Source organism: Aptenodytes patagonicus, chromosome 2, assembly GCF_965638725.1.
Source record: "Aptenodytes patagonicus chromosome 2, bAptPat1.pri.cur, whole genome shotgun sequence".
NCBI lineage: Eukaryota > Metazoa > Chordata > Aves > Sphenisciformes > Spheniscidae > Aptenodytes > Aptenodytes patagonicus.
Genome location: NC_134950.1, coordinates 106,800,907 through 106,816,493, shown reverse-complemented (window position 1 = coordinate 106,816,493; position 15,587 = coordinate 106,800,907). Strand labels below are relative to the sequence as shown.

General features: G+C 37.2%; 1 protein-coding gene across 1 annotated transcript in view; it reads left to right on the top strand.

Annotated features, from left to right (window-relative positions):
- Positions 1–15,587, top strand: part of RECK (reversion inducing cysteine rich protein with kazal motifs) — a 74,015-nt gene that overhangs the window by 39,906 nt on the left and 18,522 nt on the right. The window contains 8 exon segments of the mRNA XM_076330679.1: positions 4,240–4,273; positions 5,148–5,345; positions 5,742–6,009; positions 7,844–8,023; positions 8,991–9,203; positions 9,969–10,105; positions 12,358–12,498; positions 15,136–15,324. Coding sequence (XP_076186794.1) covers positions 4,240–4,273; positions 5,148–5,345; positions 5,742–6,009; positions 7,844–8,023; positions 8,991–9,203; positions 9,969–10,105; positions 12,358–12,498; positions 15,136–15,324 — 1,360 coding nt within the window.

The window sequence follows — 15,587 nt, the reverse complement described above, 5'->3', positions numbered from 1 at the left end:
ACAGGGAGAGGAGAGTTGAAAAGGTGGTGGAAAAGAGAAGTAAGACTACCTCCTCTAAACAGAAATACGAGCATCGTTACAGTGATTCAGCAGTCTGTGAAACTACAGTTTCAAAGTACAGAAGGAAGATTTATTATGTGGTTAGGGCATCCTGCCTGTATAAAATTGGTGTGTAAAATTGCTATAAGAAGATAGTTTTGTCTCAACTTGAGCCCTTCTTTAGAGGAGGAATGTTGGTAGACATCATAATCTTCTCAACATTCTTCTCGGTTTTGTGTGTAGTTATAAACTGCAATCTGAGCTAAGAGGGCCAGTGACACTGTTATCCCTGAACTGCTTTTTAATAACTTTTTTGTAACATTCAACTTTTAAATAACATGACAGTTTTTAGCTGAGTTTATAGCAGCATTACATCATGATTCTAAGTATTGTTTGTGCTAACAGTATGGTCAAGTACTTAGGTAAAGCCGTGACAGACAGACTTCAGCCTTTTCAGGAGCCTCTACTGTCCCAGTGCATTAATTAATAAAGTTACAATGTTGCTTTCTGTCCAGCGGGTTAGTATGCTACCTTCCAGTGCTCGATACAGGGTGGGTGTGGAGAAGTCTAATTTCAGCAGCTTCTGCAGACGGTCAGTTCTGTGTCTGAGCGATGTTGCGTATGGCAATTCCTATCTGACAGTTGTTTCTTTTTTCATACACAGAAGGTCCCAAAGAAACGAGGTGGCCACACTGAAACAGTGACTTTCTGATAACCATTGTCTGGCATCCATAAAGATGTATGGTGCTATAAAAATGACATGAGCCTTTAGGCAACGGTGTAAATCTGTTCTTTACAGATGTAGGATGGTGACTCTGTCTACATGTTCTGTTCCCATGAGTTCTCTTGTCCCTCATCCGTGTTACACAGATGAATGGGTGACAGGATTTGCTTTATGGGTCGTAAAGAGGGAAAATCTGAAGTGAATCAGATGAAAACTTGCTGCTGGGATGAGGGATGTTGCTACAAATTCATTCTCAGTCTCAGAGAAATTATGCAGTATCTGTGCTCTTGGGAGAAAAGATCTAAAATTTGGTAGAGGATATTAGAAGAATGAAAATACAATGTCTGAATTGTTACTTTGTGAGGTTTTGGGCGTTGTTTTATGTAGGCAGACTTTTGACTTTTTGTGTGAGGTGTTCACAATAGATCTGTGCTTTTATTCACGATCAGTAAAATTATAAGTAGCTGGTGTTCATGGAAAACTAACTTACATTGTCAAGTTAGATTTGTGTTTATTCTCTTAGGGTCATTATTTCAGTGCCACATCTGCCATGGTTTACCCATGGTTTAAATTAATTCCTGACTGTAAATAGAAGAAAACGACACTGCTCACTACAGTATTGGGACTAACCTCTTTAAAATCTTGTGTTTGACTGTTAACATATCTCACTATCCAAAAATATATTATCCAAAAGATTATATAATTGTGAGACTGTAGAAAACAGGATTGTGGCACTGTGATTTACATGGCATAAAGAGTAATTGGCAAGTTGGAACTTGTGCTTTAAATTACAGCATAAAATAAAATCATTAATGGTATGATACAAACAAACATCAAGGCTTGAGGCTTTTCAAATCTAAGTTAAAATGTGAGTCTTCCATCTTTTGATACAGTAAATAATTCTTTTGGCTCTTAGATTTTCATCAGAACTGTCTATGCAGGAATGCTAATTCATGCATAGAGAGCCCATCTGTGTTCTGAAGTGCTTACTCTTAAATGAACAACAGAAAAGAGGATGAAGATAGCTCTGAAAATTAAGAACAACATTTAAAAAAGAATCATGTTTTTACTTGGGTACTTACAAAACTTTCATGAGGAAAAAAAAATTTTAAAAAGGGAAAGTGGGATTGTAGACTTCTCCGGTTCTCTAGTGGAATACATGTGCTTAATGAGTAGCACTTCAACAAAGTTGGGACTCTCTAATATTTACTGATTCTGGTGTCAGAATTTAAGATGTCTCTGAAGGTGAGTAGGTAAGGGAAAGGGTGCAGAAAGTGTGGGTTATACACTGAAGCTGTCTAGCAGAGATGAGACTGCCTGTTTGTGCCGCTCCTGTGAACAGAGATATGTTCTGTATTTACCCTTCCCTGTGCAACATAACTGAACATGAGCAAGCTGCTTGAAAGGAAATCCTCAGCATTCAGGTGTTGTAGTTACTGGTATTTTTAGGAGTTAGCCACTGGGAGATTTGATCACTTTGATATTTACTTTGCTTTTCTCTGTAATCCTACCTAGACTGTAGAGGGGGAAATAAGGATGCTGCCAAAACAGATTAATTGACTCAAATGATCTCTGAGAAGAAAGCAAGTAGAGAATATGAATTGAAAAACAAACTCCTGCACTCTAAACAATCTCTAAGACAAAAAGAAAAATAAAAACATCAAGATGATTCCTAACATGTTTGTATTTTCTTCACTTTAAAAATGTGACACTTCCATCTGTTTGCAGCAGTACAAATTTTCACAAAAATACCCCAAAGATCATTGGGGATACCCACTTCTCTGCAATGCAGTGAATACTAGTAACTAACATAGATGAAGAATCTAGTGAACTACTGAGCTTAAGTTAGGTCTGCATTTTGAGGTCTCTTCCTTTTCTTAGGTAGAGGTAGTAGCACATCTGATGTTTTGCTGCACTAAAGCAAGATTTTAATCCCACAATATGTTTATGGATCCGTATGACGGTGTTTCTGTTTCCTTCTCTAGATGCTGTGTAAAATACAAATTTGTTTAATGATGGGGATAGGGGAAATGACGGAGATCAAGAACTTTATGAAGATGGGGATTGTGTTTTGTCACTATGTTAATGTATTTGATCACTTTTTACAATCTGGTGTTCTAACAAGTGTGGAGGTCAGGTGTGAAGGGGGTTCAAATTTATCTTCTTTTTCACAATCATGTAATTTTAAAGTCTGATAATTGGCAACTACATTTTGGAATTTCAATGTCATTACTTCATCTTTTCACAGAGTTCTGGAAAGCTTATATGCAGTATCTATTTTTTTAAGAAGAAATGTGCTTTTTCAGTGTGGGGAAGACTGTGGTAGTTTTGGGCAAGAGTTCAATAGTCTCGAGGGAGGTGATTCTGCCCCTCTGCTCTGCTCTGGTGAGACCCCACCTGGAGTACTGCGTCCAGCTCTGGAGCCCTCAGCATAAGAAAGACATGGACCTGTCGGAGCGGGTCCAGAGGCGGGCCACAAAAATAATCAGAGGGATAGAACACCTCTCCTGTGAAGAAAGGCTGAGAGAGTTGGTGTTGTTCAGCCTGGAGAAGAGAAGGCTCTGGGGAGACCTTATTGCAGCCTTTCAGTACTTAAAGGGGGCTTATAAAAAAGATGGTGGCAAACTTTTTAGCAAGGCCTGTTGCAATAGGACAAGGGGTAATGGTTTTAAACTAAAAGAGGGTAGATTTAGGCTAGATATAAGGAAGAAATTTTTTACGCTGAGGGTGGTGAAACACTGGAACAGGTTGCCCAGAGAGGTGGTGGATGCCCCATCCCTGGAAACATTCAAGGTCAGGCTGGACGGGGCTCTGAGCAACCTGATCTAGTTGAAAATGTCCCTGCTCATTGCCAGGGGGTGGCGGGGAGGGTGTGGGTGTGTGGGATGGTTGACTAGATGACCTCTAAAGGTCCCTTCCAAGCCAAACTATTCTATGATTGCTCTGTGGAGTCCCCTGAAACAAAACAGCAGGGTATATGTTTCCCTTCTTCTGCCATTTAACGTGTTGTATATCCCCCAACTGTACCTTTTGGCTGCAGTTTGAGGGAGTTGATAGCATGCTTTAGCTTTTAAGGTATATTGTTGTTGAGTTAGTTTGTTGAGATTTTCTGTTTGATTGTGTGCATCTGTGCAGAGTGCTTTTTTTCACATAGAATCTTTAGAATTGTTGTCATTAAAAAAAAATTTTGGGACATCCTATTATAGCATGCTGCTTCTAAGGTCATCCAGGAAAGTCTTCCTGTTTACTTGCTTGAATATTTATTTTATTACGAGTGCACACAGAACTCAGGTGACCCCTGATCTTTTAATTTCCTACTTTCAGTGTTTTTATATAGTGTTTTTGTTTTAATCCAATCTAATTGGAACAAACAATAACAAAGTTAGATTTATTAGCTCATTATAAGAAATGACTGGACACTTAGGTATTTATTTGAAGTTTTCTGGCTTGTAACACTATTTTTGTTTTGATTTCAGAATGCTCTGTTTAGTTGTATTAACAGAAATGAAAGTAAGTATGTAATGAATAGTTTGTCTCTTTTGTTTTTCTTTTCTATCGTTCTATCCTTTTTTCTCTAAAATGTAAGAAATTCTGTGGGTGTACATATACACAAATCATATGGATTCAGTTCCGTAAAAGTACAAACCACATGCATAAATTTTCTTGCTCAAGTGATAAGGGGATTGGGCTGTTCATATAATTTATAACAGTTTTTAATTTGTGTATCTGGATTTGTTTTTTCTGTCCTATTTTGACGATTGCTTAGAAGCTCATTTTTTCCTTCTGCTTTGTTCATTTGATGAGTGTTAAGTAACAAAATTAAATGCACAGATGAAGTCTTGCACCATGCAAGTGTTTTGTTGCCTGATGTCTGTCTATATAAAATGAAATCAGTGTCTCAGAATTAATTCTAGTAAAAGTATTTCTCAAGAACTGTATATTTAATAACGTATCAAAAATGGGTGAATCATGATACCATCTGTATTTTTTTTAATGAGTTTTAGGACACTACTCTCATATTTATTTGTTTACTATTAATATTTGTCTAACAATTCAATTATAGGACAAGTCTGGTTACCTTAAATAAGAACAAAACAGCTGAAGCTAAAATTCAGGTGGCTGGCTGGTGTCTTGAACTTGAGTTCAAGACGGCTTTAGGGACTTTTTTCTCCAGCCAAACAAACAAATGTAATTTGGCTACTTACAGATATTCCTAGTCATTCTGTAGACGGAGATTATTTTAATAGAGCATAGAAGAATTTCTTCATTTTTTTTCACAGTAATACTTTGAGCATCATTGTGTGTGGTACAGACATGCTCATTTCTTCATTTCTCTGTATAGGAACCCATAGATTTTCTGTTGTTTGTTTGTTTGTTTCCTCAGTGGGGTCAGTCTGTTGCAGTTATGCAGGTCATCATACAAACTGCCGGGAATATTGTCAAGCAATTTTTCGGACAGACTCTTCTCCTGGTCCTTCACAAATTAAAGCAGTTGAAAATTACTGTGCCTCTATTAGCCCTCAGCTTATACACTGTGTGAACAACTATACACAGTCATATCCAATGAGAAATCCTACAGATAGTAAGTGTAAAAAATCCTTCTTTACTGAAAGTTATAAAAAATACTGAAAATGTTTGAGGATTGTATGCACTTTTTATATAAAATGTGTTATTGTATAAGTCTTTTGTATAAATTGTATTAATGTAATTCTATATTATAATTGTAATTATATGAATTTATATAATGATAACTTTTGTTTGTAGGTGCATTTTTTATTTTTATTTATTTTTTTAATTCTACATATTGTTTTTTTTCCAGAGTTGCTTCTGTTTGCATTTAAAAGAAGCAATGTTATTTGAGATTATTTGGGGAGGAAAAAAGCCTCCTTATAGCACTTCTTCTCTAAGGGCTATTATGTTACACATCTTGGTGGTTGTTGTATGCTTGATAATTAACTATTTTTAATTTTTTTAACAGGTTTGTATTGCTGTGATAGAGCAGAAGACTATGCATGTCAGACTGCTTGTAAAAGAATTCTAATGTCAATGAAAACAGAGCTTGAAATTGTTGATGGACTTATAGAAGGCTGTAAAACAATGCCTCTCCCTCAGGATCCACTTTGGCAATGTTTTCTTGAGAGTTCAAGATCTGTTCACCCAGGAGTCACTGTGCACCCTCCACCTTCAACAGGCCTCGATGGAGCTAAGCTCCATTGCTGTTCGAAAGCAAATTCTTCCACATGTAGGTCAGTATCTCTCTACCCTCATTTCCAATTGTGAAAATGCGTCAGAAGTTGTCTCATATCAGGCCTTTGCCCGAATCCTGCTATGTACATCAAATAAATAGTTCTGTGAATTCTTAGAAAAAATACAGGTTTAGGTAATCAGATGGGTGTCACATGCTGTCCAATACTTACTTTGTATCTCAAAAAATACTGTTCCATAAGAGGAATCACACTTTTCTCACTTTTAGCACTGGCTTATTATAGCAGACACACTAAGTTAATGAAACCTACACCTTACTTGTGGTCATAATAGCCAATATTGCAACAAGATGAAGAGGCCTTAACCAGGTGCTAAAGAGAGCCAAGGGGACAATGAACTGCACAAATTCTCAAGTATCTAGTTGCTGCATGTTAAAACCTTAGCAGTATTCCTTACTAGATGCTATTCAGATTTTTGTCAATGAAAAATAACTTAGGTTATTTAATAATTAAATAATGGAACTAACTATTCTGACATTTAAAAATAAAAAAGGTTTTCAGCAAATAGTTGCATGCTTGCAAATAACTGTAATTGGAGCATTTTTAGTTTAGAGTGGTTATCTGTCCACTTTAAAAATACATCATTATTGCATTTTAAATGCATCAGTATGTCAAAATAAGTTGCAAGCATTGATTTTTTGAGCTGTTACTTCCTTTCATATCAAAGTTTCCAGTAAAAAAACAACAGATCCTGAATGCAGCCTGATCTTCTAATGAGTTTAGTAGTAGAGCCCTGGAGTTGTGTTATTTCTTAGAACATTGTAGCGTAGGGCAGTTGATATAGTATCTTTTAGTTGCTTGCTTTGACAATGCGTTCTAAAAATCATAGAATAGTTTGGGTTGGAAGGGACCTCTGAAGGTCATCTAGTCCAACCCCCCTGCAACGAGCAGGGACATCTTCAACTAGATGAGGTTGCTCAGAGCCCCGTCCAGCCTGACCTTGAATGTTTCCAGGGATGGGGCATCCACCACCTCTCTGGGCAACCTGTGCCAGTGTTTCACCACCCTCAGTGTAAAAAATTTCTTCCTTATATCTAGCCTAAATCTACCCCCCCTTTAGTTTAAAGCCATTCCCCCTTGTCCTGTCACAACAGGCCCTGCTAAAAAGTTTGCCACCATCTTTCTTTTAAGCCCCCTTTAAGTACTGAAAGGCTGCAGTAACGTCTCCCCGAATGGATACTTCCCTTATGCTTTCAATATGCAGTAGACTTTAATAGTACAGTGAAGTTCTGTACCTTCAGTTGGGATGGGGACAGTTTGTAGGATATTGCTGTGAACAAAATGGCTTGGGTATTGCTGACACCAGGAAGCATCTCAAACACAAGCAACAAACAGTACACCTATTTCAAACATCAGGGCAAAAGAAGAAATGTATTTTGCTTGCCAATCATTTCTGTAGGAGAAGGTGTGATTTGAAGTTGAAGGATGGGATTAGAAGTTGTTCATTATCATGTCAACCTAGATTTATTACAAATAAAATTAGCTGGGATAGTTCTCACCTCAAAGTCATTAGTTCAGGTTTACAGCTATTACATTTTTATTGGATATTGCAGTTTTATATTCTGAAGTCTTTCAGTCTTACTAGCTTAAAGATTTGCTAGCATTCTTAAGCGAAACTGGAAAACTTAGGAAACAGTGAAGTGGGGTTATTTGCTTTGAGCACAACATTGGATACTGCAGACTTTGTGGGCACTAACACAATCTTCCACAGTGAGTGTAAGCTGTTGTGATCAGCAAAGAAATGACAGGCTCTGCTATATCTGAACAACTGCTGTTCTTTTAATTTTATCTTTTTCATCTTTTTTTTTTTTTTCAGAGAGCTCTGCACTAAACTTTATAGCACGAGCTGGGGCAATTCACAGAGCTGGCAAGAATTTGATCGCTTTTGTGAGTATAATGCAGTTGAAGTTTCCATGTTGACCTGTTTAGCAGATGTACGAGAACCTTGTCAGCTGGGCTGTAGAAATCTTACTTACTGCACTAATTTTAATAACAGGTAGGAGAGAGACACTGAATATTTTATAAAGGAATTCCTGTGCTTTGATTTATAAAATAAAATAACATAAAATGTTTTTCAGGCTTATTTTGAGATTGTATGTAGCTGTCTTTCTGCAAATATTTTTTTAGATAATTTAAAAATAAATAGTTTTTCTTTAGAATAAACTTTTGGAAATGTATCTAACAAGAGACATAACAAAGCTTATAAGAATAAAAGCTAACCCATGAACTTGTAAAATGTCATTATGTATTAGCAGCATATTCCTCTTACTGTATAGACAAGTAAGCCATGATTACTGGAATGTTGTGTATTATAAATAAGGTAAAAATTCTTGTTAAATTTACATGTTACTCTTTTTCAAAATTCCTTTTCTTTCAGAGGTATTTCTGTGGTTTTACACTCTGTAGGGCAAAATGCATGATTTAAAAGTGGTGTCCGAATTAGTAATTGCAAGGTTACAAATGAAATAGTTTGAGTTTCAAAAACCATTTAAAATTTTGTTAGCTATTAGAGATCGCTGGCTTATCTTTGAAATAGTATACAGTGGCATGAGTGTTATATGAGTAGTAGAATCATGTGTGATAGATGCAGCCTATATATAAATATAAATGATAAATCAACTTGCATTAGTGATTCACCAGGAAACATTCGCACAGATATTCGGGATATCTAAGATACTTGCTTTTAAGTCAACTTTCTTCAGGTAAGAAAAAATTTAATTGATATTTGAACTAAGAGGTAGAGGTGAGAAGGGAGTTTTAGCCTTGAGTCTTAAAGAGCTTATTTTCCTTAAAGACAGAATTCAAATTGATTTTGATCTTGCTTAACTGTGGAAGGGATTCATTTCTTTTATACCACAAAAAGCAAGCCATATCAAGGTTGTAGAATTCATATGGTGAAAGGTAAAATGTGTGGTGTTTTCTTTTGCTTGTCTACATGCCATATCTTAACTTCTTCTTTTAAGACCAACAGAACTTTTTAGGAGCTGCAATACTCAGTCAGACCAGGGAGCCATGAATGACATGAAGCTATGGGAAAAAGGGAGTATTAAGATGCCATTTATAAATATTCCCGTGCTTGATATTAAAAAATGCCAACCAGAAATGTGGAAGGCAATTGCCTGTTCACTGCAGATTAAACCTTGCCACAGCAAATCTAGAGGAAGTATTATCTGCAAGTAAGTACTGGGGAGGGGGGAACAGTTTAGAGGTTCTGCTAAGGATTTTAATGAGAACTAAAAAGCTGCTGTGGGACTGTGTTTGACTTATGTTAGGAAAACATGGCAAGGCAAACACGGAAGGAATATGAGCTTGCGTAGTTGCCATTGCTTGAATCTCCACACTAAATGGAAGATGCTTGCCTGTTAATGAGATGGATGTATATGCTTCCATTGTAAAGTTGATTTATTGTTGGGGGTTTTTTGGTTCTCTGTGGTGTCTATAAAATCTTTCCTCTTTTTCGTTTGGGGACCTACTGGTGATTTTCAGCTGAGAGAAAGGTCTGAAAAAAATGAAATTTATTTTTTAAAAAAATAAATTTTGAAAGTAGGTGATTGGGTAGAAAAGAGACCGGTTAATAGTATAGGTAGTGAGATAGAGTTCAACCCATATTAGACATTAGTAAATCAAGGAAATGCTTGGTCTTGAAAGATACATGCATATGATGCCATAGAAAATAAAGATCACCAACTCCAAAGTAGAGGAAGAGTAGTGTAAGCAATAGTTCCTGTCTTTGTGTCAAAAATTTGTTTCTCCCCCTGTATGTAAACGTAGCATATACATATATATGTGTAGATATATATGTAAAAAAAACGTTCTGTTGTGAGGCAGAACGGGAAAGTTGTGGATTCAGGGAAGGGAAGAATGGAAAGAAATCTTTTTCATACAAGACTTTTTGTCTTCAAGTAGTGTTCATGAAGTTCTGTTTCTTTATTTATCTGAAGATCAGATTGTGTGGAAATACTGAAGAAATGTGGAGATCATAATAAATTCCCTGAAGGCCACTCAGCTGAAAGTATTTGTGAGCTCTTGTCTCCAACAGATGACTTGGAGAACTGTATCCCTTTGGATACGTACCTGAGTAAGTATCAACATACCTATGCAACAAAATTAGAAACCAAGATACTTTGAATGCTTATCATTGCTTTTAATAACTTTCATTATTTCTTTTAAAGAAAATTGTATTGAATTTGAGACTTTTTATTTAGCGTATTAGAGAAAATTGGATTTTTTAAATTGCCATAGCTCATTAAGTTTATTCCTTCTTGTATTGGGTGTATATGGCAAGGTTGTTTTGGTAGCGGTGGAGGCTGCAGGGGCTGTATGGGAAGATGTCAGGGACTGCACTGCGCCAGACACAGCCAGTTCAGCAATGGGCCCACTATAGGCCAAAGGTGAGCCACTTAGCAAAGTTTGTGGTCCCTCTGTGAAAACCTGTTTAAGAAAGGGCAAAAAGAGCCAGACAGGTGGAGGAGAAGGGAACAGGAAGAGTGAGAAACAGAGGTAGCACCAAGGTCAGAGGTGCAGGTGGAGAGGAGGTGCTCCATGGCAGAGCAGATATCCACAAGGCAGCCTGTGGAGGACCCCATGCCACAGCAGGTGGGTGTACCCTGAAGGAAGCTGCATCCCGTGGAGAGCCCATGCTGGAGCAGAGGAAAGGTGTGACAAGGAATGAGTGGCAGAGAGAAACTGCTATGTACTGACCATAGTCACCATCATCCCCCCCTTCCCAATCCCCACTGCATCACTTGGGGCAGGGGCAGAGAAATCTGGAGTGAAGGAGTGAAGGTGAGCCTGGGAAAGGGAGGAAGAAAGAAGTTGCTTTAGTGTTTGTCTTTTTGTTCCCATTGCCTGAATCTGTAATTAGATATTTATTCTAATTGGCAATAAATTTAGTTAATTTTCCCCAAGTCAAGTCAGTTTTGCCCGTGATGGTAATTCTACGCAATCCCCCTGTCTTTATCTCAACCCATGAGCTTTTCTGTTCCTATTCTACCTATTTTCTACCCCATCCCATTTGGGGAGCGGGGACTGGATGGGAGTTTGGCTGTTAGCCAAGGCTAACCCACCACACTTCTCTTTTGGGGACTTGATATATTCAGTGCAAGTACACTAATCTGTATCATCTAATAATCTGGCTTGTTGAATTTCAATGATTTTTACCTAGTTGAAAATGAACTAGTTAATCTTACTTTAAGAAAACTCTGTTCTTCAAGAAGTCATCTCACATGCCAAAGAAGTACTATAATAATAAAACCACTAGCACTATTTATTTACAGGGCAAAAGCTGGATCATGCCTGGGAGGACTGATCTCAAATAAATGTCACTTAAACAATAGGATGATTTAGAGCACAACTTCTTGATGTACAAAATTACACTTCTGCCTGATGCATAAACTCTATTCTTTAACTGCGCAATTAGAATAACCAAAAACCAAATTAACTCTTGGGGCAAGAGAACATGAGTTTAGTAGGTGTATGGAAGAATGAAGTTTTTGTGATTTTGTTTTCTTCTAGAATGTCTTATCCCTTATTGTATTAGTAAAATTTCTTCTTGGTTCTAGATTTCATTTAAATGCGTCTTTTTACATTATTTTCCAAATCTGCTCTACTATTACTACTTCCTATTGCATATTTATCTCTGTAGAATTTAGACCTTTTTAGCTTTATAGAATTTATCCATTTTAGACCTTCTTCCAAATTAAATTGTTATATTTCTTTCTCAGAATCCCAGGAACTTTGAAAATAGTAAAATTTTGGTTAGTAAGAGCTGCAGCTGAAAGCACGCCTCAACAAATTGTTCCCAGAGAGACAATGTATTGAAGTTTTGGGTGGTTCTTTTCATTCAGTTGCTGCTTTTCCATGTTGTCTTCCCTTTCCTTAATCTTGTAACAGGAGAACATTACTAGTGAGTTAAAGGGAAAGCAGAAACAAAAGTTTATCAATGATAGCAAACTTGGTTAAACATCAAGTGTACTTTAAACCTCCAGTTTGTTAATCACTGACTATGGGACTTCTCTTGATTAAACTGCTGGTCATTGTCAGTTTGTATTTTTGTCATATAGAGAAAATTATTGGGGAAACAAGAAAGAGGAAATATATTTTGCTTCTGAAGAATCATCTGGGTCATTATTTCCAGGACTGAGGACTAAACTTTTGAAATAAGTTAACTACCTTGTCATGTCAAGTTTCTACAAGTACAGTTAAAAAAATAAAAAATATTCCACAGAATAGTCAAAAACATTATTTTACTGAATGTAAGAAATGCTGTGCTTTACTGAAGAAAATAAACCTCATTTAAATCAATATAGATGCTGTACATTTGGTTTTCAGGCCCAAGTTCTTTAGGTAACATTGTAGAAGATGTTACACATCCATGTAATCCGAATCCATGTGCAGCTAATCAGTTATGTGAAGTAAATAGAAAAGGATGTCAATCTGGAGAACTGTGTCTTCCGTATTTGTGTGTGCCAGGTAAGGGTTTTTGGACTTCTGTTTACCTGAATTTTGCTGATAAATATATGTTACTGAAATGTTGTTGAAAGTTTTAAAGTGAATTGCTGATATTCCAAAAGGACTATTAATCACAATTATCTTGTGTTTTCAAAAACTGTAGCCTACCTTCTAGCTCTTTTCATTTCTCAATGTGTTTCTGTTTTTATTGTCCACTGAAACATAAAATCTTATTAGAAGATATATTACTTATTTTGCTTCAGAAGAAATAAATGTCCATACATGGTCTTCAAGCAGCCTGCCTGCTATTTAAAATTACAAGCATGCAATACTGCAAATACAGCGCAGCTCACTGCTTCTGCAGACACCATGACATGTATTGCCCTGTATTTCCATACATCGTTAGCCATATCCGCATTATTTTCCTTACTGGTGAAATAAATGGGCATTATGTCTTGCCTTGAAATTAATGAAAATCAGGCTATCAGTCTTGGGAGGACATTTTGAGAGCTCTGAGAATCTGATCAAATGCAGGGTGCCCTGGGATGTACGTCTGCATTGGCAGCAATTCTGGTATTATATTAAAGTTCAAGATGGTATCTTACATGGAATTGTCCAAATCCTCCTTCGTAGGCCAGGTCAACTTCTCAAAATCTCTCCAGCAGTTCATGGGTAACTAGTTCTGGTCTGAGTAAATTAATACTCAGACTTTTTCTTAAGAGCTTCGCTGTTGCTGCTTCACTGGATTCAGAGTGCCCAGGTTTAGGGCTTGGGAAGGAAGTGACATGGCACATAATTTATTTGCCTCTCCTTTCTTCTCTCTACTACTTGAGCTCGCAGCACTGATGCAACATCTCTGCATTTCATCTTTAATCACTGACAGCACTGTGAGTTCATTGACTGGAGAAAAAGGCAGAACCACAAGGCAGATTAGCTCTGTGTCTCTCCCAAATCTGTATGTAGGCTTGTAGTTTGGAGGAAAAAGGCACAACAAAAATATGAATAATGGATCTTGTGCTGCCTTGTCCTTCCACGAGACCCACAGTACTGCTTCTCGTTAAACATGATGTCTGGAGATGCAGCAGTACACAGCTGACTGCATTTCTGCTGCTGCTACATTGAGTGATACTTTTAATGTAGGTGCACCTCACTAGAAAGGTATTCGTGGTCATTTGGGAACTACTTCTTTAGAACACAGGTGTTGTCTAACTTCTGCACCATGAGTAAATGTGAGCTGATTGGGGAGAGAGCCTCATGTAGAATGAGTTTCAGCTCTATAACTTTGAAATGGTAGGCTTGGATGGTGTTGATAACAAGGGTCAAACCTACAAAAGGAGGCAGGAGACTGTACAATGTCCAACTTCTACAGCCCCTTCATTGTTCTACCTTAGACACCAGTAGTGCGTGCCACAATTTTTCCCCTTCCTTTAAAGCAAAAGATATCATTCAGTGACATGAGGGATCATCTATGGTTCTTGAAGCAAACAGGAGAGCTTGCATTTGGTGACCGCTTGAACGCATGTGTTGAGAGAGACTGAGCGACAGAGCGACACTGATTTTCAAACTGAATTGCATGAAGCAGCCTCCTTTCTAGAGGAAGTGATAGAGAACATTGCTGTAACTGTCTCACATCAGTTCCCTGAGCCTCTTTTGTTCCAGCAGTTCTGTGGCTGATCAGCAGTTTCTCCAGTGATTTTTAATTACAAAGAGAAAAACTGGGTTTTACTTCACTCGTACATCTGCTACACTTGTGCTCTTCTAAAATTTAGGATAGACTTCAGCTCATTCTTTTTGTGAGCCTAGGGACATTGTTTTGGTTATGTTTCTGTGACCCTTAAAAATACTTATGTTTTTCTGAAAAGCTGAGCTTTATTACTATAGAGGTTGTATTGTCTTCACTTGCTGCAAAAGTCATTCAAAGTGATCTGAAAACAAGCTCACCCAGAGATTTTGAAGAGACAATTTACTTCCTCTAGAGGTGGGAAGGTGACTTTTATGTTTGAATTCAGTCTTTTTATTGGTTGAAAGTTTTGGGGGATTTGCTGCAGTTCATTACTTCTAGGGTAATTTTAATCTACTATTTCTTTTATTATTGTTTCCTTGCAATTTTTAAAACCATTTTTCTTCTTTTCCATTCTTTTTTTTTTAAATCCAGTTGTCCTGCTTTTTCTCCCTTTCTCCTCTCTTCACGTCTACCTACAAGAGTCCTTCAGTGTTCACGTAAGAGGTACAAGTAGGGAAGGAAGACACAATAAAATACGTGAGAGAGGGGAAATGACTGGGTTTTGCTTGTGAGACCCTTTAATTCAGTTTGTGATTTGGAGAGTGAAGCGTATGTGGTATTTGTTATATCACATACATTTCATAATACTACAGAACTGTGGTAAATGAGATTACTTGAGAATTGTTGGAATTACCAGTCTTTGTCTCTGAAGTGACATTTCTACAGGTACTTCAGAACATTGTCTCAAGGAAGTATCTTCTATTTCTGCTACTTGCTGCCTCTATGACATGAGTGAATTTGTCTAAAGGGCGAGAGCAAGGCTGCTTTAGGAACACCTTAGCTTTTTCACAAGTCAAAGAGTAGTAGTTATTTTTGGTAGCGACACTTGCCAAAGTATATACTAAATATGAGCTAAAATTTCTCCTTGCATATAGGTTGCAAACTGGGAGAAGCTTCAGATTTTATTGTCCGTCAAGGTACACTTATTCAGGTTCCATCCTCAGCTGGTGATGTTGGTTGTTACAAGATTTGTACCTGTGGACACAGTGGATTGCTAGAAAACTGCATGGAAATGCATTGTGTTGACCTCCAAAAATCATGCATTGTTGGAGGACAAAGAAAAAGTAAGTATTAGAACAGCAATTATATCTTTATACGGTACCTGTTCCATAAGTAATGAATTTTGAGGTATATATGAAGACCCAGAGGATCTGAATGCAGAGTTTATTGGAAAATAGAAAAGTTAATGTTTGCATCCCTATATATAATACTTGTTTAATTCTTACATATGCTGGAGGGTTCCATTATTTAAATCACTGCTGAACTGTGTCTGTCTCAACCAACGAAAGTCCTGTGTGAAGCATGTTCTTAGTACACCATTTTTCAA